Source organism: Amphiprion ocellaris, chromosome 7 (genome assembly GCF_022539595.1).
Source record: "Amphiprion ocellaris isolate individual 3 ecotype Okinawa chromosome 7, ASM2253959v1, whole genome shotgun sequence".
NCBI lineage: Eukaryota > Metazoa > Chordata > Actinopteri > Pomacentridae > Amphiprion > Amphiprion ocellaris.
The window spans coordinates 4,507,735-4,532,248 of record NC_072772.1 but is presented as its reverse complement, the minus strand read 5'-3'; the positions used below and the strand labels follow the sequence as shown (position 1 = coordinate 4,532,248).

Below are 24,514 nucleotides of genomic sequence, written 5' to 3'. Positions count from 1 at the left end.
TACATAAACTGTGCAAGTTCATATTCGAACAACAGACTGTATAGTTTCTTTATTATACAGTCTATGATTCAAACTCTTAATTTAAAATGTACACATGAACATTTAACCCTTTTTGACCCTTAATATCACCATCTGTAGTCAAACATCCAGGGCTACTTCAAAATCAATGAGAATATTTTCACTGTAAAAGCCACAATCAGCATTTTTTTCTTTTTCTTTTTGTTTTTTTTTCACTGAAAATCACACCAAGCACAACAACATACTGAATATTTGGTCTCCAGTCAGTGGACATATGTGGCCTGTTCTGGACATAGCTGTGCAACCGGCCAACTATTTTTATGTAAACTGTGTAAATTCGTGAGGCGCTCAGAATCACGTTTGCGTACAATGATTATACAAACAAGCTGAGCATTACACACACTGGTGACATGGTATTTGAGTCATGAATAGAATCTCGAATGTGTTTTTGCTGCGGGGCATTTTAGTAACGCAGGTATAAACAGCTGACGAAAGCAGCTTGGCGTTTAGGGTTGCACATTCTTCCCTCTTCTTTTAGCATCAGATACACTGTTATCACATAATTATACAAGCGTAACAATGTGCGCTGTTTTGTGTGGGTTCTTTTTTTTTAACTAAGCTGAATTTTTTTGCATGCGTGATCTTGTGCAATCAAACACCTATAAATGAGGATGCCTTAAAGTCAGTTTACATTTTTCCCCTATCACGTCACATCCAAGCACTCCACTGATCAAAATAAACACTGCTCGCTGCAAAATGTGTGCAAAAGTGTCTTTTCAACAGTCAGCTGAGGTTTCCAACAGCATTCCTGTCTGAGAGGTTTTGCTGTAAGAAAACTGATGTGTTTAAAGTGACTGCTGAGCTCAATCCAGAGCGCTGGCTGTGATCTTCATGCTGGAAACTGTCAGAGAGGCTGAAAAGACCAAACACCGCTGTGAGAAAGAGCATAAGAGTGAACAAAATATCCAAAAAGACATGATGTTTGATGTACATTTTTAAAGCAGTATTTTGCCTGTTCTGTTACAGAGTATTAAGTCACAGTGGAGTTTAATGCAATGTTGGTTCAACGTGCACAAATTAGTATAAAACTGACTGTAAGATCTACACTGACCAGCCTGGTTTAACCGCAAATCTGCTAAATATTATGTTATTATTATTATTTTTCGCTAGTTTTTATTAATGACAAATTGAATAGATGCATACAGTGATGGAGAGGTTGCGTTTTACCCTTGTGTATACTACCTATTTACCCTGCTCTGTATCATCTTATAACTAAGCCAACCTACATAACAAAATCCACAGTCGTCAGAGAATCAAAAATGTACAGTAACTGGCTACCTTAATAGATACATCTATGAAATCTAATGCAACCCACTATAACAGGCTCTGCAATAAATTCTGCTTTAACAGTACGTCTACATTTTAAATTTTTGATGGCATTGTCAAAAATTATAATGTTTATTATTGAAGTCATAGCGGTGGTAAACTAGATGTTTAAAAGTGTTTGCAATATTTTGTCCATCCCAAAAACATACATGTAAATGCAGAAGCTTTATAAAAGTAGAATTCATGGCAGAACTGTTGTATTGGATTGTATTAGATTTCACAAGTCTAGTGGAGAAAGTGGTTGAAAATGAATCAATCAGCCGCTTGGTCTTGCACTCTCCAGAAATCTCCCGACTTTGGCCTCCTATAAAAGAGATTATGGGTTACCAGTGGGAGGCGATGTAGCTGAAACTGAGGTTCGTAAATTTCTATAAACAGCTACTGATCACATAGCCAGGAGCCAAGTGCATGCAGGTGAATTTCCACTAAAGCAGTGTTTTCCTAAGAACAATTAAGCATGCAGATATAACAACACTGGCGTGAGAAGATGTACAAGTTGATGTTATTTCAACAAAAGCAAAATCATTCCCCGAAATACTCTGATTTGATTTTGCTTTTAATCGTCCTTGTCATTACATTTTAGTGGTAGGTTAACCTGTTACTGAACAGAGCCGCTGCTTTCTGCTATACTGTGGTGATATTTGTACAGATGTTGACCTTATTAAACAACTGGATACCAGTTTCTCAATTTCCTGCTGTGAGCTCTTTTCTGCAACAGCACTCCTTGTCCTCCTGTTACCTCACATAAAGAGGATTTCTATGAACACAGTGAGCCGCAGAATTTAAATTTGAGAAAAAGGAGATGTCTGTACTGTATAAACACTCTCCAAACAAACACCTACACATGCAAATAGACTAAACAAAAGAACCAGAGTGGAAAAAAGAAGGGCTTAAAACCCTTAAAACTTAGCCTGAAAGATCTCTTGCTCCTGTCTAATGGCCTCAAGTTTACTTGTGTCAAGTTTGAACAAGGAGCAAAGCTGCCATGAACAAAGAAGGTTCAGTGAGATGTTACATCACTGTCAGTGGCTGTGAAACACCTGGGCACCACTGTCTGTAACAATCTGCCATAAATAAACAGCAACAACAGGCAGGATGAGGAACAGAGAGCAGCGTGAGGAGGAGAGGTGCGTATTGTCGATGCAAATGCTGCTCTTTGCGTCTCAAATTATCACCCATCACTCTTCACGACTTGTAAATAAATACACCCTACGTCGTCCCATGCCAACACACACTCACTTCTTAAAATACCACGGCTCTGACGACTGAGATAGCACTGCTCATCAAATTTATGCGTGAGCGAGCCCAGGCTAAATTTGCAGTCAGGGAGCCAACTTACGCAATCCTCCCTGGTCTCCCTCCTGTCTATACAATGGCTTAAAAATCTCAGTTCTCAAACCATCCCAACCCCTTCTCAGATCCCACCCCCACACTATACACTACAACTTCGACACTATTCCTGTGCCAGCCTCCGCCGCTGTGGCACAAAAATACCAGCACCTCCAAGAACAGACGCCAAGCCTGTCAGAGCATCATCACATCCCACAGGACAGCTGGGGGGGAGAGAGGAGGATGAGGAGGGGAGGACGAGGGGAGGGAGGAGAGCAGGTGGAAGGAAGAGTACAGCTGCTGTCGAGAGAAGAAGAATCAACAGAGAGGATACGGATGCCCTGTGTGAGGGAGGGAGGATAAGATTTACAGTTTTATCCTGGTAGATCAGCCGCAAACTGCTTCTCTTTATTTTGATCTGAAGGTGGCTGAGTGAGACACTGCTGCTCTCAGGAAGTTAGTGCTGTTGTACTGCAATATTTATGAAGACTGTTACAGATATCAGTCATAATATCTGTCAAACCAACTGCAAATACTTCCAAATTATAGAAAGGATTTGGGAATTATCTGCACATTTAGGATTTATAAGCAGTAAAAATGTTGACTGTAAACTCAATGCTGCTGCAAACACGATTGACTGGGTAGTAAAACACATATTAGTATTTTACTTTAGTAAATACTTGGAAATGTACATAATTGTAGAGGATAATAAAGAATTTGTTAATGTGTAAAATTTGCTGATAAATGCTAAATTGGTAGGTTAAAATAAAATGCTAGAAAGGGATATTTTCTTTCCTAAGCTGGACAGAAGACTGCAAAGACTATTTTTCACTCACACGGACATAAAGTTTTCAGGATATACCAGACTCTCATGGCATAATTACTTCTTAAAATGACCTTATTTGAATATCTGTCTTTTATAGTCGTCCATTTTACGATGTTTATCAATATTAATATGTGCAGATACACAGGTTATCTTCGTTTAACTCGTTCATTTCAGTGTGGACACTTTGAATGTATTGAAATGGATTGTATTGAATTATTTTAGCTTAGCTGTGGCAGTGTGGGTCAGGCCACCACTCCATAAAGTAGTATTTTACAACATTCGTGGTCCTCAGAGGATGAATCCTAATGACTCTGACGATCTTGTTACTTTTCTTCTTACAACACTATGAAGTTGACATTTGTAGTTGTGAGTAAAATGACTCAACTACTAAAATATATTATGAAACTTGGTACAAACATTCACGATGCCCAGAGGATGGGTCAGAGTGATTTTGTTGATTCTCTTGCAGGAATACTCAAAGTGCTTTGCCCTGAGGATCACTTTTGCAAAATTGCAGGCCAGAAGCCAGTTAACAAATAATAATGTTCATCAGATGAAATGAATGAACATTAAAAGGCCAGTGAATCATCTTTCGTTGAAATTCTTTATTTTTAAATGAACCATGACTAACAGCCAGGGGACAATATTGAATGGGAACATGTCACACAGCCGACTGACAACAGAGGACACACCCTGGACCTGGTTCTAACCCAAGGCCTGTCCATTGGTGTGTCCTCTGTTGTTGACCTGGCTGTGTCTGAGCATTACCGTGTGTTTTTTAACATCACCAGTTTTAACCAGCAGGAGGCCCAGTGAGAACAGTGAGGAAACGCTACCTAACTTCTGAAGTGGCTGCAAATTTTGTTGAGATTTTACAGAGCACTCCTGCTGAAATTTTACCTGTACCCTGTGATTTTATTGTTGATAATTTTAACAGTACACTGTAGTCAACGCTGGACTCACTAGCTCCACTTTTAACTAAAACAATCAAAAGAGAACCTATACCCCCGTGGAGCAAAAATGATAAAATTAATCGATTAAAAAGAGACTGCAGGAGTGCTGAAAGGAGATGGAGGAAATCAGAATTAACAGTAACAGAACCGGGTGTCATAAGTTGAGCGCCACTGCTCTAGTGCCACATTGAGGTTGACATTTGTTGAGTTAAGATGAAACTTACAGGGTAAATTACAGAAGTTTTAGTGGGCTGTTTAAAGCTTAACATCAGCATCAGCTATTCCTTATGTTCACTATTAATCAGCAAGTGTTCACATGCTAGCGTGCTAAGCTAAAATGGTGAACAAGGTAAACATACAGTACCTGCTAAACATCAAGCACGTCACATTGTCTTTGTGAGCATGTTAGCATGTTGACAATTGCATTTAGCACCACTATGCCTAAAGGTTGTTTGAAGATCCTTGGTTTGCATCCCGGCCAGGGATCTTTCTGCATGGAGTTTACATGTTCTCTCTGAGCATGCGTGGGTTTTCTCCAGGTATTCCGGCTTCCTCCGACAGTCCAAAAACATGCTGAGGTTAAGCAGCGTATAGATAATGGATGGATGGATGCCTAAAGGCAGCTTCACAGAGTATATATGTATATATCAGCACATCCAGAACATTTGCAAGAGGAAAATTAAGCCCTATTATGACATTTTTGTGATCCTGGAACCTGTGATGTGTGTTTCTTTGTTTCGTTTAACAGAAGGAATCTTTCCCTGAGCCCAAGAAGTATTTTTAAAACCATACTTGGAAAGTATTCGTGCTGTGCAGGTCATTTTGGATTTTAGTGACAACCCATTTTGCCATTCAGTTGCTCATCTAGAATGTCTTCTGTTTCATTTGTGCTCTTTCATTGCTGTAGACTCTTAATTTAGACTTTTCCAAAACAGAAGCAGACATTAGAAGAGTGAGCACATCTGTCTGAGTCCTGTGAGGCCAAAAGATGGCTCCTTTTACAAGCCTTCTCCAGGCCTCAGACGCATAAATTAGAGGAAGCACAAGATTTGGAGAAATAAAAATGAAATGATGAGGCAGGTAAATGTGAAGAAGTGGAACGATAAGAATCACTCTCCACGGTCCTTGCTGTCTCTCTCTCTCCTCTACCTTTTCTTTTGTCTCCTCCTCTCTCCATCACAATGTAGATGGACGGTTGCCGAGGGCAACCTGTGTGTACTCACCTAACGATGAACAGGAAGTGGTGTGTGAGCAAAGGTGCTATTAATAGCTGCATGTGTAGAAAGGACATTTGCTCGCTTGCGGATGTGTGTGTGTGTGTGTGTGTGTTTGTGTGCATGCGAGCACCTGTGTGTGTTCGGGAGGGAGACGGCAGCCAGCATGTAACGGGGAGGAGGAGGAGGATGCAGATTGTGAGACTCAGACAGTTACTAGAGAGAACAGGAGGGGGGAGAAAGAGTGAGGGATGGATGGATGGAGGGAGGGAGTGAGGGAATGTAGTGGAGGAGGGGGCGAGTGTGTGTTGACGCTGTACGTGGCGTCAGTGCGATAAGAATAGAGATGGTGCGTGTAGCTGAGACATCTCCTCACACCCTCAGTGGGGCAGGCAGCACTCACTCCAAATGTGTGTTTTTGTGTGTCAGCGAGCGCATGTGTGTGCACAGATATTTCCCAGGGCATGCTCATGTGTGCACGGATGAGTAAACTGTTGAGGTTACAGTGATTTATACTTCACTTGTGTAATTGCAGTTATGCGTGCCATTTCGTACAAGTTGAGTTTTTAGAAACACACTTTCTCACCCCAAACTCGTTTTTTAATCATTACAGCATCATTAAAGAGCAGCTTGAGAGCATAACTGAATTAAAAAGGGGGTTACATTTAGGTTTCTCGTTAACAGAGTAATGCTTTGAAAAGACAAAAGTAATAAAGACACCGCTACACTCTGCAATTATGAAACTGATTCTGTTACAGTATGAAGTAATATAATAGTATTTTATAGCAATTAAAGGATAGAAGAAAAACGGTGGTATGAGGTTAGACTAAAACAATGGCACATGAAGGAAGAGCAGTTTTAAACTAATACAGTTAAACAATGTCTGTATTTTGTGAATCATTTGAGTTCATGCTGAGACGTTCCTCATGAAGCGTCTTCAAACGGTCACAAACTGAAGCAGCCACTGTGGAGGAACAACAGGAGATCAGAGGGAGAACAGAGCAGAAGGTCAAAAACCTGTTCAGGTCCAAGCAGCAGAGCACATTTAGCCGATACTCACAGAATTGATCCCTCTGTCTTTCACCTCTTGACTGGTCTCTGATTCATACAGAGCTGAGGAGAAGAGCGGAGGAGATGAATGCAAACAGGATCTTTGAATAGGCTTCTGTAGGCTTCTGTATTTTCAAAACAAAAATCCTGGCAAGTCTCCTGAGATTATTTAGTGACAGTCTAAATACGCATGAAGCTTGTTATGTGAACAAACAGTGCGCACGTAGATCCTTTAAAAGCAGAATGTCAAGGTCAGTGGCATACTAGTTGGCATACCATAATCATATAATGAGGAACAGATGCACTGTTTTACAAGAACAAGCTGAAAACTACTTTTTTTTTTTTTAGAACAGTTTCCTGGATTTAGAGGTTTAAGACGTACTCAACAAAGTAATACTCAATTTAGAAAAAAAGTCCAGCATTGAGTTCAATTCAAGCAAAAGTAAAAGTGTATTATCAGAAAAATGTACTGAAATTTTAAATGTAGATGTTCAGCTAAACAGGCAGATAAATCAGTATAGAAATTAGTAGAAAAAGGAGGTACTATAGAGACACATGTTTACTTTGCACCGAGTGTACTGTATAAAGTTCAAATAAATAGAGGCAATATATAGTTTCAGAATAATCTTTTGATGTGACATTAATATTACTATTACAGTATATAAGCAGCATTTCACAGTCGTAGCTGGTAGTTTTGTCTGTTTTTATAGAATGAAAATAAAAATCCAGCATGTAATATGTTATTAAATTCTAGCTATTCTTCAAACCATAGAGGAATAAGTATTTGCTGTTCAAATACACAGCATCTCTGCAGCAGAATGGACATTATGTAACAACCAAATACGCACTACACTGGAAATAATACTGAGATCAGAAATGACAAGTCACATATCTGCATTAAGGCTAATGAGGCTGTCCATGCTGCTTTATGGGATGTTGTCTCACTCTTCCTGGGCAAGTTGGGTGAAGTTGGTGGACATTCTGGGGAACACGATTTTTGGACACATTCGTCCAGAGCATCATGTGGCGGATTGTTGGACCTACCATGCTTCTGCAACGATTTCTTACACAACACGGGCATTTAAGTGTCTGGCTATGGACCTAAAACTGTCTGTTCTCATCTGTCTCTTGTCTTGTCTGGGGCTTTGCACCATTTAAATGAAGATGCATTTTAGGATGGTCTTTTCTAGCCACTGGCCATTGTCCTTTAAAGCCTCACCTGATGAGGGAGTGGATTAACTTAATGGTTGACAATTTGTCACCAGTTGAACAGCTCACACACCTTTTATGCACAGTTTGGTTAAATGTAACCTTTTTTCCCTGCAAACCATAACAATAGTAATCTGATTTTTAACTTTAGACCATTTTCATACAAATGTAGTAGATGTTTCAGAAGTTGTCTCTAAGAATTTCTTTTTTTTTTTGTTGAGAAAACTCGTCCAAACTTTTAACCGTGCTTTTCTGTCTGTAGTGTGTTTACATATTTGTAATCATCATGTGTCTCTTTTTTAAGATTTGTTTTTGGCAATATTTTAAGGGAAAGGAAAGGACAGGAAATTAAAGAGACAAAGCAAGAGGTTGATGCGCAGCAGGTGGTCTCCAGCCAGGGTTCCTTTGCTTAGGCCACACATTTTCCACTTTATGGTATGCACCCTAGCAGCTTGACCATTGGCCTGTCACCATTTCATTGTGTTTTCTCACTTTGCAGTACATTTTCTCAACAATAATAGCTCCACTTTCTTAGTCATTCTTTTTTTGTGTGTTTGAGGATGTGTGGCGTAGCTGCAAAGGTGTAGAGGACTGAAATTATAATAACCAAAATAGGGGGTGGATGTAATTACAACTTACAGTAACATACCCTGATTGACATGTTTATGGTGTGTGTGTTTGTGTGCTACCAAAAAGCTTGCGCAGCCGGGCGACACAGGACACAAAGCTGTGGAAGGGCATGTGAAACTCTCCAGAGGCAAATCTCTCAGACAGCAGCTGAACTACCTTGTAATCGCACTGCATTCCTGGGAAACAGAAGAGGGGTGAATGAAGGTGTGAAGCCAAACAGCAGCCGCCATCTGTGTGCGTTTGTGCATTCATACCAACAGCTTGCAGCGCAGTGCTGAGTTCAAAGGGGCTCATGGTTCCGGCAGAATCCTCATCGAACTGGAAAAAGACGGACTGAAAAAGAAAGCAGCGACATGATGCGACAGCTCGTTTCTATGTCTTTAACACAACCACTCTGAGCTGCTGTACCTGCAGATTGCGCAGGGCCGACAGCAGGCTTTCAGCTTGTTCACGACCGACAGTGGAGCGCCCTTTGGTCTGTGGGCAGAGTTAAGGACATCTCACCAGGACAGAAGACAGAGAGATTAAGTTATGAGGAAGCAGAGTGAAAGTGGACAGCGGGGAAGGCAAGATGACTCAACCGGAGGAGCCGAGTTCAAACCCCTTCGTCAGCAAGCGTCTGCCCTGAGGAAGTGTGAAGCTAGCAGAGGTCAATCACGCTTTTTTAGCAGCAGCAGCAGCAGTTGTACCGTTAAGAAAAATGTCACACAAGGATTGAACTGAACCAAATATAATGAGGACAAAAGGATACATCCTCTGCAAAGATGAGCTGTCTGCACGTCTCCAGTGGCAGATGGTAATCTTTGACGAGAACTGTGATTAGGAAACAAAGGCACAGATTGGTGCAGGGAAAGAAAATAAGGGTTTAAATTTGATTTAGCTGAAGAAAGGTGAAGTTGAGGACAAATGTCGTCACTTTTATTACTAAACAAGTTCAATTTGCTTCATGTGACTGCAGCTATGAGCCTCTGTCTAGACTGGTGACCTCTGATGCTCCACTGTTCCAACACATGAGGCAGCATGTTGCTGCTTTGCTCCCACCTAGTGGCCATTACTGGTTGCTGCAGGTCAACCTGACAGCTTTTGTAGCGAAGATATGTGACAAAGTTGATACTCTCACCTGAGTTGAGGAGCTTCATGATCTCTTTGGCGTTCAGCCGATCATCCTGCGAGCAATGCAGAAGAAATCAGTTCACTGAAAAGGCCCAAAACACTTTTTATTAGGTGAGTTAAAGTGAATGAGTGCAGTGATTCTTACTGGACCAGTCTCCTCATCGAAGGCCTTCTGAACTCTCACGTGATCCTCTGGGGTGATGGGAGCCGCCATAACCTCACAGACACAAACATGGCAAAGAAATGTTAACATCTTAAAGCTTTTTGACCAGCTGCTGTCTGATGGTGTTTTGATGGAAATATACAAAATGAGTGAACTCACTGGAAGGAAACCAGAAGAACAGGTGAAGTCAGAACTCCTAGAACACACAGACATCACCAGACTGTCAGTGTTGCTTGCTAAAATAATACTTGGAGTAATACTTACATGCTGACGAAAAAAACAAGTGTTCAGATGCTACTTAAGAAGAAACAACACTGCACTATGATGTGAAAATACTGTTACAATTAACATTATGCAGTCAAATTTCTGCTTGAGAGAAAGTATTACGAGAAAAATGTGCTAAAAAATGATTTAAGATGCACATGGTAAGTTATGGAGCCACCAAAGGCAATGAAAGTTGTTAAATGTGCTAGTATGTCCACTAAATATTGCTTTGTGCAAACAAAAATGTGACTTGTGCAACAAGACAAGTCACAGCTTTACCATTATTCAGAGTTTTTCACAAGACATCATAGCTGACATGTTTTGGAATAAAAATGAATTATTTGCCTCTGACACTATGTCGAGTCAGAGAATAATAAGTACAGATACTTCATAATTTATTTTAAAGAGCCCATATTGTCCACATGTACGGATTAATAATTCTATTTCCTGGATTTAACTAGAATATGATTAAATGGTTTAATGCTCAAAGAATGTATTATTTTTCTAATATCATAAAGAACCGCAGCACTTCTGTCTGAAACTCTCTGTTTTAGCTCCTGTCTGAATAAGACCTAGGGGCAGAAAAGCCCAGTTCAGTGATAGCAAATGACTGATCAGCTGGTAAAGTTAGGCAGGGCTGGGTACATACTGTCACATCTCTGAGTGTGGGGATGTGGTCCTTGCATAAGCTGCTCTAGTTGCTCCAAAAAAATGGCAGACTGTGTTTAATTGTTTGAGGGCACAAACTAGCCTCCAGGCAGGAGTTTCATGTGGGAGAAAATAATTCCTTTTGACTTGGACTTTGTACTTTATAAGTTAGCAGACCTTTTACATTCACAAAAAAGCTATAACACACTAAAGAAGTAGAAAAAACAAAACAAAAATCACAATATCAGATCTTTGCATTAACAAACTTTTTTCTTCCCACTGGAAAATGAGGACTGTTGGTTCCTTACAGGTGCCAAATGATTTTATTGTCTGTGTTAATTGATTTTTTTTTTTTTTTTAAAGTTACGTATTAGTACAGCACAGGGAACACAGTCTCAGCGGGAGCAGAGGTGCAGGGCAGTGTGAGTGATTATGACTGTGCAGCTGAGTGTGACTGCAGATGATTCAGGTGTGCAGTGTTCAGGAAATGATGTGGGTTCATGATTTAATTAAAGACTGATGACGAGAGATGAAACGATGAGACACCCTAGCTGTTTCTTCTTCCTTCTGACATAAGGTTGGATGTATTATGGTAAAGTTAAGATGAATTTTTTGGATTTTTGTCCCATGTTTTGGGGTCTTTTAAGATGTTAAAGGTGCATTTCTTCCACCTTACCCCAGGGTGTTTCCAGTCTTGGAGAAAATGCGGACAAAGAACTCTCCACGTTGGTTGGGTCGATAGGAGGACGCCACGATGATGTAGTTACCGGGGTCCAGATGTAGTTTCCTCCATATACCTCTGTAGGCAAAGTTATATTTATTGATTACAACCAACAAGCTATCAGCAATGCAACTAAAACACTTGGTCCACGGGCATGCTTTATATATAATGCATAGATTTTAATGTTCATGTGTTCAATAACTGTTGTTTAATATATTTTATGCTTTGCCTCTGTATGCAGATAGATCATTTATTTGATCTTTTTTTGATTTAATTTAAATATTTACTCTCTCCAGATAAATAAACTTTCTCAGAAACAGATGTAAGTGATTTAGGTGAGTTTTGCATCAAACTGACTTCAGATAGTTTGAAGTAGCAGCATGATTTGCATTTGGTGGGACTGTTTGGCTAAAACTTGATTTTGTGTGGATATAAATCAGTTCCTTAGAGGCAGAAATATTGAGAAGAAGCGTGCAGTTAACCCAGTAAAGGGGAAGTTTTCAATCTGCTGTTCAGCCTCTTAAGGGACCAAGTAAACACATAAGCTCCGAACTTTGGGGGTTTAAACAAGAAAGCAAACATTTCTTCTCATGTTCATCTTTTACCTCTGAGCCTTGTATTTCCCAGATCGACCCACGGGGCGATTTTTTACAAAGAAGCTGCGGTCCAGACAAACGCCCTTCAGCTGTATGGGGAAACATTAAAATTCCTACATTTGTAATGGCTTCAGAGATGATAAGATTGTTCTGATATTGATAGAAGCGGATAATGTTAGATAGTTGATAGTTGTTAAATTCTCACCTCAGGAGGAACCTGGAAAGAGAAGAAGACGTGGGTTGATTAAGAAACAGAACAAAAGGTGCTGAGATACAAACACTGAATAAATATCAAGCTCCTTTCTCACCTTGTAGACGTGGAAAGCGATGTAGAGGAAGTGAATCTTATCCCTCTGCCTGCGGTTTTTCTGCAGAACCTCCACCAGTACGGTGCACTGCTTGGCTTTCTTCTTCTGTTTCTCTGCTCGCTTCTTCTCCTCTGGGGTCATCTCCTCATCGTCATCCTCCTCCTCGTCATCGTCTTCATCCTCTTCCTTGTCCTGGTCCACCTCTTTGAGGACCAACTCGAACTGGGGATTTGTCCAGAACGATTCTGAGGAAAGAGCAGCAGAGAGTTTGACAACAGAGAAGAGCTTGAATGGATACAAATAAAAAGTCACAAACATACTTCTGTATCTGCGGCTTCCACCGGCGGAGCTGCCTGATACCCAAGATCCCTCATGTTCGCTGATGTTCCAGGTAGATGCAGCAGGTGTGTTTTCCGCCTCGTGAATGTCAGGATTCACACTGCAGAGCTCCACGATGTCAAAGAGGCTGCTGAAGTCATTGGCGCTGATCCTAAAAGAGACGACAACGTACATCAGAGCTCTTATTACTGTGAGGTTACTCAAATGTGTCAGTTTTCGTATTTCCTTCATACCAGAACTCTCCATCTTCTTTTTTTTTCAGCTCGATCCTGTCCTTCTCTGATTGGTCCACCTCCCCCCACTCTTTACCCCTGCAGTCAGTCACAAACAAAAACTTAGCATCAGTATGTAGACGTTCTCTAGTCTCTCGACTACAACATGCACAAACAGGAATCGGACTCACTTGTCACTCCAGGGTCCCTTATATTCAACAAAACCCCAGGGGTTCCTCAGCCTCAGCAGCAAAATCTCCTCTGATGCTTTCTTCACCTAAAATGTAAACAGAGAAGACACTAAAACAGCTGTAAAATCTTATTTGAAGAGAAAATGTTCTCAGTAATGTCACATTTTAATTATACTGAGAGATAATATGTCATAAAGTTAGACTAAGGTTCATTCTGAAGATGTCTTTGAAAGCAGACCTGCTGTTTTTAGGGTGAAGTGAAAAGTTTCAGTCACAGCTTCAATGAAAAGTCTTTAAAATGCACCAAAAATAAAATTTTGAAATCTACACTTCATATTGACAAATCAGCAAACTTGAGGAAGATCTTTGATGACATGCGTCAGAATGGCAGCTAATAGAGTGTGTTTTGTCAGTGACTGAACGGTGAATGGAATATGAGAATATTTAGATTTATAGATATATTTAGATCAGATTGGAGAATAAATAAGATGTTTTGAGATTAAGTTACATTTCAGTGACACTATATTGGATTAAAATATATTATATTAAGATTAAATGAGACGAGATGAGGCTGACATTGTATTAGATTAGATTACATTAGATTAGAATAGACTACATTACATTATATTACATTAGAGAATAATGAAACAATTTAAGATTATGTTAAATTCAGTGATACTATAGTAGATTCAAACACATATAAGATTAAACTTATATGTGATTAATTGATGACATGACATATGGAGACATTAGATTAGATTAGAAGTTAAAACAATATAGAGATAAAATACAATTTTTTTTAGTTTAACCCTCCTGTTGTCTTCATTTACGGGCACCAAAAAATATTGTTTCCTTGTCTGAAAAAAATTCTAAAATTTAGCAAAAAAATTCCCCGAATTTCAGAAAATTTGCAAAACCTTCAGGAAGAAAATTTCAATAATTCCTTAAAAGTTTCCCTTAAAAGTTTTATTTTTAAAAAATCCCCCAAATTTGGCAAGAAAATTCTTGTAAATATTTTCAAAAAAAGGAGTAAAAATCTTCCAAAAAATCCTAAAAATATCTAAAGTGATTCCATATATATCAGTAAAACATCTAATATTTTCTTTAAGAACATTCATATAAAAATCAACCAAAATCCAGCGAAATTCACTGGATTTTAGTTGATTTTTTTTGTGAACGTTCTTAAGAAACATTTTTAACAACAAATGTTCAAAGTTTTCCCCAAAATGTTGAAAATGTGGACATCAGAAGTTTCACTGTGAAAATATTTTTTTTCCACATTTTAAACTTTAAACCGGGTCAATTTTGACCCGCACTACAACACGAGGGTTTAAATGGAATTATAATAAATAATACATTTTTAGATTAAATACAAATAAAGCTAAAATAGGATTAGATTAGTTTCCTTAAAATAAGGTGGGATGACGTGAAACTGGCTTTAGATCTCAGTTGTCTGGTGAGAAACTGATCATTGCAGAAACTAAAACAGCGAAGCTATAGTAAAAGAGAAGCAAACACATCAAAACAGCATATTGATGATGATGACAGCAATAAATAACGTCAGTGGTTCAGTCTACAGTGTCGTCTCTGAGTGGTACCAGCCTTGTCGGTGTCAGTGATGGCGTAAGCGTGGCCCTTTATCAGCCCGTCTCCTGTCACTTTACTAATATCACGGTAGCTGCTGGCCTGTCAAGACAAAGACACAAGCTCAAGAGGAAACACATCAACATCCACCTGTGACCATCTCGAGGTTTCTACTGCAGGTACCTCGATGAAGCAGCTGAGCAGGCTTCCTCTGGACAGAGCAGCCGTCAGACACCTCCACAGGACTCGAGGGGTCCGAGATGAGACGTTCAGCGAGTACGCAATGCCTCCAGTGAAATCCTCCATCCCTTCTGAGATGTTTCCCCCCTTCAGGCTCCCATAGGATCCAACCAACCTGCACATGAGACAAATTTATATCTGGTGGCTGTGCAGTTTTGTCAGATCACTACAGCGACAATCACACACACACAGGAAAAGAGTGGGTGATCTCAGACATTACAACCCAGAAGCATATGCTGGTAGTGGCAACTGACTTGGCATAGGCCTTCTCCACCAGGGCGCTCCAAAACTCATTGCGAGTGTGAGAGTAGCTGAAGAGCAGACGGCCTTCGCGTACTGGCAGCCTGTCATCCACAACCACCTCCACCCACTCACCATACTGCCAGAACTGCTCAGAGGGAGAGAGAGACAGAGGAGGGTGAGAAAAGAGGAGGGATGAGATGAGTCAGGAGGGAAACATAACGAGGAGGAGTGAACCTGAACTTCGTGGCTCCAATGTCTCTCTTAAAACCTGCAACAGCAGCTTTTGTGGCCATTTATGGTCAGCAGAAAGAAACTATAAATGCTATGAATGCAACACGGCCATTCAAGCAGATCATCTGTGAGCAAACCAGGCGACATTAGCTTTTATCCCTAGTTGTGTTTCCGGCCACCTGATGAATTCAAGTCCAGTGTTTCTTGCTGGTTCTGTCTCCTGAGAGAAATGTTGGCCTCTTTAGCTGCTAAATGCTTCACTATGTTCATCTGCTAGCTGCAGACTTTGTCTTCCTGCTGTTTGGTGTTAAGAGGGGAGCTTTTTCCTGTGTTTGGAGAAATTGTTGAAAGTTAAACACGTAATTTTCTACATTCTGGCGAACTTTGGCACCAATTCATGCTGTTACTGTGTCAGTTTATAGTGGAAATGTCTTTATTTGTGCAAAGGAAGAGAGATTAATTGTAAATATAAAGGAATATAATGTATACCAGGCATTCTGTGTTGCTTTTGGTTGGGGAAGTAACATCTTTAAATCTGTAGGAGGTTTTAGGGGTCGACAGTTAAACCGGGTTAAAACACCACCTCAACAACGTCCTTCTCTCTTTCTCTCTTAAATTTATATATTTTTAATATCCATATTAGATGTATACTACAGGTTTTCTTAAGTGATCAAATTTGGATTTGTTCATTTAAGTATGTTAAGTGCAAATAGTACATTCAGAGTAATTTAACAGTGTATAATTTTGTTACTGCAAAACTAAACGTAAAATATTGAAAAGGAACATCTTGTTCAACCTAACTAACCCTCCACACGCCTCTCATGTAAACAGTTCAAAAAGTCTGCATGTGCATATTCTCAGTGAAAAAACTCTTATTTTGTCCTGTCAAAATAATACATCAACATGCCTCAAAGTCACTTTTTGATTTCCTCTCACCAGTAAAATGATTTCAGTGCCGTTTAAAGTTTAGCGAGACATCGTAGGAAAGACCTGAAGTGAAAATTAATTATATCTGGTGGCCAGGAGAGGAATTATTTACCATACAGCATTTATAAAAACCCCTGAGAACCTGTGAAAATTAGCTGCTGCTGCCTGTTGTCGATACTAAGGTGAGTTCGGGTTGTCTTTCTGTAAAGTTTCAAAGCAGCTGGTATCAAACAACAAGTCTGTTTTTGACTAATCTCTCAGTGACGTTTATGATGTTGCACGGTGACGTGTTGATGGAAAGAACAGTGAGCGTCCTTATTAAAGCAACATAGTGATGAACCAGCCTCGTGCATGAATCATACATCAATAATATGCAACACACGGATTACACATGATCCATGATGATGATGAAGATACAGAAAAATAGAAACACATGACGAAAATATCAATACTTTAGAGACTTCCGTCCTGAATTTCATAAATGATGTTTTCAGGGGAGCTCATGTATTATTAAAAGGAGCCAAGTTTGAACGTTGCTTGTTTTGTACGTTTTATGTTAGACAGGTAGGTAAGGTGCTGTGGTACTGAGGCTGGAATAATTGATCAAATCTCAACAATCTGTATCTGTGACTGCTTGGAACCTGGCACAGATTATTCTTCTAGATGAGATATAACAGCACAGTAATAGAATTGAAAGGGAATGGACAACAATACCACATCACATACTTCAAGTCTACGACTAAAAATTACTTTTATTAGTGACTATTGATAAATGGATTGCTGCCTTTGTCTTTAAATTCTATTTTTAAAAATGAGAAGAATGTGTATAAGAGATTTTGTGTTCACTACAAAATGTTTAGCAATTTTAATTGGGTTATTACAATATTTGTAACTACATTTTGCTGTCAGAGAACTAATTGTTTCAGCTCTAAAGCACTTGTCACATATCTTAAGTAAAATTAAATCAGGGCCTCATGAACTGTAACTGCACCCTAGGGTTTGTTAGATGCTAGGATAATTTCGGCTTTTTAATTTTTCTGTCAAACTCCTGTTTACGTGTGCGTTTTTATATTCCCTCTTGTTTCTTTCCTAACTTGCCTTGACGCCTTTTTATGCTGTAAATTATGGAAGACACTTTAAATTGCCTGCAAACAAACTGCGCCTAATTAACCATGCAATATCACATAATCACATGTGACATATTGAAGCACATCGGAGCAAAAAGAGCATCAGCAAAACAGAAATGTTTAGAGAGAGTAAAAAACAGAGTGAAGCAGCTGTCCAGATGTGGAAAATGAAACATAATGGTCATGACTTGGGGCGTGTGCCATATTACTAACTGTATGCACACAACAGCAGATGAGAGCAGGCCTGCACTGGTCCATGTGTGTGTGTGTGTGTGTGTGTGTGTGTGTGTGTTGTCCCAGAGGTAGTCACTAGCTGCCTGCATGTCTGGACGGCTCTCCAATCACCCTGACAGGGCAAAATGAGTTTCCAGTCCTTCCGTCCTGCTTGTTCAGTCACGCCACATATTCTCCCTAACAGTCTCTAATAGTCCAAAGCTCCGAGGTAAAATAATCACAGACTGGTCTTTGTTTTGCTTTGTTATTTCATGAGATTAACACATGATATTATATCGATCCAAGCTGGTTAGAGCAAGTAAATGATGAACTCTCTAGATTAGGATCGACTCTAATTAGGTGATGAAGATTTGTCTCTTCTTTTTTGAGAGACCACCATGTAGTGATGACTCTAGGGTGAGTTGATACCTGTTTGATGCCTTCATCAAACATCAGAACTAAAAAAAACAGCAGCTAGAAAAGTAGATATCTCATTGATATCTCACCGAGACACATAAACAGCCTCTAAAGGTCCAAAGCTTCAAGGCAACATAATCACTGACAAGTCTTTGCTTTCCTCTGCAAGATTAATATCTCTAAGAGGATAATATTTTATTGATCTGAGCTGGTTGAAGTCAGTGAATAATGAACTGTCTAGATAAGGATCAACGCTTCTAATGAGGTGATCGTGTTTGTCTCTTCTGTCTTGTGAGACCACCATGCAGTGATGACTCCAGGATGAGTTGATACCTGTTTGATCCAGCTGCCTTCATCAAACATCAGAGCTAAAAAAAAACAGCAGCTAAATGAGTGGACGTGACACTGATATCTCACTGAGACACAAAAACAGTCTCTATAGGTCCAAAGCTCCAGGGCAAAGTAATCACTGATTAGTCTGTGTTTTCTTTTACAATAACAATATGTCAAAGAACATTATGTCTTATTGATCAGAGCAGATTGGAGCCAGTGAATGATGAAATCTTTAGATTAGGATCAAGGCTTCTAATGAGGTTTTATTGTTTGTCGACTCAGGATGAGCTGATGTCTGTCTGATCTCTGCTCTGTTTGCTTTTATTAAATACCAGAGTTGTGGCACAGCAGCTAAATGAGCAGACATAAAAGTGAAGAAATCTAGAGCCAAATCAGAAAAAAATGTGAATTTCTTTCGTACACTCAGGTACAAGTGCGATTCAGGGATGTAAATCTTCATGTAAGTGTAGGTCTAATGTCTGTACACAGAGCTTCAGGCAGGCATGAAAAGTTAATGTCAAATGATATCTACCACGACCTTTCTCAAGAAGTATCAACAGATTAACTTACCTGAGTGCTCAAAGGGAAAAATTCACTCAAGCATCACCATGATCTCGCCCCCTGTATACACTGTATACTTTATACCTCAGACACTACCCCACCCCAGGTTTGCTGTATGAGATCTGAGTAAAAAAAGATCATTTCCACATTTCAACAGACCTTTGTGTTTCTAAAAAGAGCTGGGTGACGTCTGATAAATGTCCTCAGATGATTTGGGGATGAAGACAACAAGCATAGAGATAAATTTTTTAAAATCTGGGGACATGGAGTTAGAAAAAAGGGAGTTGGCTCATGGATGCCTGAATCTAGCTCTGAATTGTGTGTAATCACTGCACCATGTTTCTAAAATGAATATAAAATGTTTATTTAGCTTGTACTTTAGCTTTTAATTGAGTACAATTGACATTTCTCTAATTGTTAATGTTCTTTAACTCAGATGATTGTGTGACCTGCCCTCAGTTATGGTAATATTGAGAGAGTTCAGCGAAAGAATTAGAGAGGAAATGATACATAAATAATATAAATTTTAACACATATAAGGATGAATTCTTGAGGGGATTGGAGGTTTGAGGTAACTATTAATGTATGTAATTGTAACATAAATGTATCATTACCATATCTTCCCTATTTCACATATTATTAGTTGTAGCACTTTTTTCATATTCATTGTAATATGTGGCTGAACTTTTTTGTCACTGCAGTGTATCGCAGCTTAAAAAACTGTCTGTGGTCATGTTGCATTCTGGTTAATGTAGTTGCTGTGTTTAAAAAGACTGATTATTTGCAACATGTAAAAAAAAAAATCACTCAATTAACTAAAACAAGGAGGTGCCTGGTGGTTGGATTCACAAAACATCACAAATATTTACAGAACTTAAAATAATTTCTAAATATTTCCATTAATTACCCACCTTTGAACCTGCAGCCACTGAGGACTTTTCCTCAGACCCTCAGTCCCACATATATGTATATGTGTTTTTCAAGTGTATCATTTAGGCTCTGGTAGAAGACCGTGCATCTCAAACTTGTTCAGATTTGCTCTGGAGCATCAAATAAATAGAGCTACACTGCCAAAATGAAATACGTATGTATTGTTGTTTTGATAAATGGTTAAAACGTTGATGCAGGCATCATAAATATTTGCTTTTTGAAGGATATCGATCAACGTTTCCAGGAAAAGTTAGTGCGAGAGATGAGAATAAACATCATAATAACCATTTTTTATTTTTTGGCAAGAGTGCAGAGGTACTCTATACTTACATATAATAATGAAAAATACTGTATACTTACCATAAAATGGAAGATCCCTGCATATGGTTCAGTCAGACTCTGGTTGGGCGGCACCACCTTCACAAAGAGTTTAGGGTGCATGGTCAGACAGGACAGAGCCGCAAGCAGCCAACAGTTACCTGGCAAAGAAAAGACACACATGAAGCTGGTGTGGAGGAATAAAGATGATTGATTATGGATTAAAGGTTTCTCTCTCACACACACAAATACACATAAACCACATTCCTCCAACATCTGCTTTGTGTTGTTTCTCTGAGGATGCTGCAGTAACTGTTGTGTAAATCATTAAAAGCACATCCTGGGATGCAGTTTAAAAAACCACAAAGCTCAGACATGGAAACAAGGTGCTGATCAGTGCCAGTGACATATTTGCACGCAACTGGTGACACAAACCCTCAATCCAGAAATCCCAGAGGGGATGGAGTTTACTGTTGCACAGGAAACAGTCATAGTTCAACCACAAATAGGAAACAGACCAAACAATATACATTCTAGCAGTCTGTGGGGTAATAAAGAGGGGCTGGTGGGGTCAAGACTCCCGGTAAATCTGGGGTTTGGGGACTACAGAGTGTCACTCCTCTTTCCCTCCAGTTGAGCGTTTGAAGTCTGGCCCTTTCAGACAAGTTCTGAAGTCATTTTACTGTGTTTAAAAAAAAAGATGTCATGCAATGGCAATTTAAGAGCATGATGTAGCCCAGTTTCACCACTCAGTGGAGGACAGATGAGCAGCATGGAGGGGAGAGAAGCAGATTTGAAATTTTCTCTGATGTGCTCACCTAGTTGGCCCTGACAGATATCAGTGGTCCCTGTGGTTCCTTCCACAAACACAGCCTTCTCACTGATTTCCTGCAGGAATGTAAGCAGAAGAGAACAACATGAGCGTTAGAGGTTATAATAGCGGGATGACTGCTGAGTGTGGCGTCTTCACATCATGCAAGAATGCTTTAAGAAAAAGTCCGTTTTTGCTGTAATTTTCTATTTGAATGTTTTCGATGATCAATTCAACGTGAATGTATTCTGAAACAATATAGAGGATTTTGAGTAACCATTGAGGCCTGTTTGGATCAACAAACCTCCAGATTCACTGGGTCTACCTTCTCTAATATGAGGATTTGTGATTGTCCTATGTCATAAATTCATATTTTAGTGAATCTGAACTTTCTGTTGGAACAAACAGGACATTTAGATCTAATATAAACTGAGGAGCATTTGTTTCTATGCTTTTGGACATTTGCAAAAATACCCATAGCCCCGTTGCACCTACATGTTTCACTGTAATTGATGTATTTATATTTATATTCCGAGTCCTGACTTGTCCACATTTGTCTGCTTTTGTTCATGTAGTTGAACAGTAAATTATTTAGACATTCTGACAACATAATATACCAGCTCATGATACTAGGTTTGAAATATGTCTTGTGAGATTTGTGAAGAAGAGGAGAACAGCATGAGGCTATAACAGTGGGATGTCGACATCATGCAGGAATGTTTGAAGAAAAAGTCAGCAGGGGTTTTGGTTTTTCCTGTAATCTTCCTTCCTATGAGGCAGTTGATTGAGACTTCTGTGTTTAAAGATTCAACAGTTAGTTTATTAATTCAACATTAAAGCACGCTGCAACAATTTAGATCGTTTTAAGCAACTATTTAAGTCAGTTTGTTGCACAAATTTGCCAAAATTCACTGGTTCTAGCTTACACAATATGAGGATTTCTGGTGTTTTATGATAGTAAACTCATATTTTGAGGAGTCTGAACAGTTGGTTGGACAAAACAAAACATCTGAATATGCTAATATGAGATGTGGGAATAGCTGTTACATCTCACAGAATCTATAATAATAATAAAAAACATTACTTCCAGCCCTATTGTGCCTATGATTCACAGTATTTTCTATATTTAGAATCAAGCCAACAGGTTTTTATACCAGTTTGACATCGTATTACAGCATTTTTTGATATAAAATTTAAAATATGTGGTGTAAAATGTGCCTTTCACCCTCAGAAATAGCTTTCTTTTTCAGGCAATTTTGGTAATTGCAGTTGTTATTGTTATTATTTTCAGTGTTATTTGTATTACTTTCTTCTTCTTCTCAGGTAGATGCTTCAGTAAGTTTCTCATACCTGAGCCACACCTGGTTTCAGCATTGTAACATCTGTCTACACTTCCAGCTACACTCCTGACAGTTTATATGAAGAAACAAAAAGTGCCAAAAAAAAAATCACACAACTTTATTTTTTTTAATCCTCTGTTAAGATTAGGACAAAAGTAAGCAAGAAAATGTTCCTGCAAACTATTTTTCTTTGAAATAAACATGGTTACTAGTTATAATTTCATAGTTTAGTTATTATGTAGATGACTTAACCTCCCTGATAACAAAAACCAGCCTGAAACATCTGGATAACAGCTGGCACTTTACATTTACGCACCTTGGGTCTCTTCCATTCGATCGCCTTCTTGGGATCCGGATCTTCAGGCAGACCAATGGACTTCTGCTCAGCCACGAAGGTCGGATCAGAGAACAGAAGTCCGGACTGGAGACACTCCTGCAGCAGAGCGCCGAAGTCCTGGTCCTGGAACTTGATCGGGTTCTCGATGGAGCCCAGAGAAGCCCCCTTGTTGGTCGCCATGCTGCCAGAGGAAATAAAGGCTCAACTGAATATTGCAGAATGTCAGCAGCCGTTTCTTATATGCAGCTTAAAGCTCACACCCACCAGACCGAGGCCCGCCGGAGCGCCTCCCAGCCCGGGAAGGTATGCAGAGCGCCGGGGGCCCTGATGAGCTGGAGTCGGAGTAATGACACGGTGCCAAGTGCGTCTTTGATCCTCCTAATTTACCGTCCTTCATCACCATCATCCAGAAACATCCAGAGACTTAAATCACAGCACCCTGCCTCCATCAGCGCTAACAACACCGTCCACAGTGCTTCAGCTGTTTGCAGTTTTTGCTCTTTAAAGTTCAGTTCTTTGCAGGAAACCTCCAAGAAAACTATCAGGAAATCAGGAAATTGCAAACCCATTAAAGGGCGTCACCATTTAATCCCCGTACAACCAAATTAGCAGGAAAATACCTGTTACTGCCTGTAGCTGTAGAAATGTATTCATGTGATGTGTGCACTGGTGGTATGTGAAGAGAAGAGAAACAGAAAATCATGAAAACAGCTGCTCAGTGGTGGAATGTAGCTCAGTACATATACTCAAGCACTGCTTTAAAGTACAGTTTAATGTACTTTACTGAAAGTTTACTGAAGGTTCCTGCTTCTACTCCACTATATTCCGGAAGCAAAAAGTGTACTCACTATATTGGTTTTGAAGCTTTACCTACTAGTGACTGTATATTCAGATTATTAAAATGAAGTATAAACCAACTAAAAAATCATGCTATGTTATTATTTAATGGGAAACAGAATCTAGGAGAAAAAACAACCAAAAAAAGCAAAATAATATAATATAATGATAATAAATACAATAAAATGGCATGATGAACTAATTACTTTTTGTAACACTACAGATTTTTGATGTGGACATTGTGTAAAGTTTTACCCCATTTTTTTCCTCCTTACTTGTTTGTTTCTCTTTTTTATACTCAACGTTGTTCTATAGCTGTTTTTTATATTATCTGTAATTTGACAAAACAGGGAAAATCTGTAAAATAACAATATCTTCTGCTGATTTAAATACAGTAAAAACAGTGTAATTTTACAGTCAAACACTGTAAAACAACAGATTATTATGTGTGAAAATACAGTGTTTTTATGTAGACAATATTTACAGTTTTTGCCTTTTAAAAAAATTTTACAAATAAATTTATACTTTTTCTGCAGTTTTATGAGTTATCTGTAATTTACAAAAACAGGCAAAATATGTAAAACAACAAAACAAAAAACTGTAAATTGTTCAAAAGATTACTGTTTAAAAGTGATGTGAATTTTTAACACTGTAGAGACTAAGGTACCCAACAATAATAATTAATTAAGAACAGCTATAGATGCAACAATAAAGTGATAAGCACATTAAATCACATGAATCAATATTTCTTTTTAATCAAATAATACATTTGATTCTGAGATTCTGCATAATGAGTACATTTACTTTAGGTAATTTAAATATATTTTGATGCCTATTTAGTTTTTTTTCTTCAGAAACATTTTGAATGCAGGACTTTTGCTTTCACAGTGTTTTT

General features: G+C 39.0%; 1 protein-coding gene across 1 annotated transcript; it reads right to left on the bottom strand.

The window, feature by feature from the left end:
- Positions 1 to 6,304: 6,304 nt before the first annotated feature.
- Positions 6,305 to 23,185, bottom strand: capn12 (calpain 12). The gene is made up of 23 exons (XM_055012277.1): positions 23,047 to 23,185; positions 22,762 to 22,982; positions 21,113 to 21,182; positions 20,337 to 20,455; positions 15,249 to 15,382; positions 14,938 to 15,109; positions 14,773 to 14,856; positions 13,171 to 13,256; positions 13,001 to 13,078; positions 12,749 to 12,918; positions 12,429 to 12,673; positions 12,326 to 12,337; positions 12,130 to 12,209; positions 11,480 to 11,602; positions 10,051 to 10,087; positions 9,874 to 9,945; positions 9,736 to 9,781; positions 9,367 to 9,428; positions 9,024 to 9,092; positions 8,870 to 8,948; positions 8,675 to 8,791; positions 6,787 to 6,839; positions 6,305 to 6,690 (listed from the first exon to the last, which is right to left on the bottom strand). The coding sequence occupies exons 1-23, from the start codon at positions 23,183 to 23,185 to the stop codon at positions 6,664 to 6,666; spliced, it is 2,295 nt and encodes a 764-aa protein (XP_054868252.1). The 3' UTR covers positions 6,305 to 6,663.
- Positions 23,186 to 24,514: the final 1,329 nt, after the last annotated feature.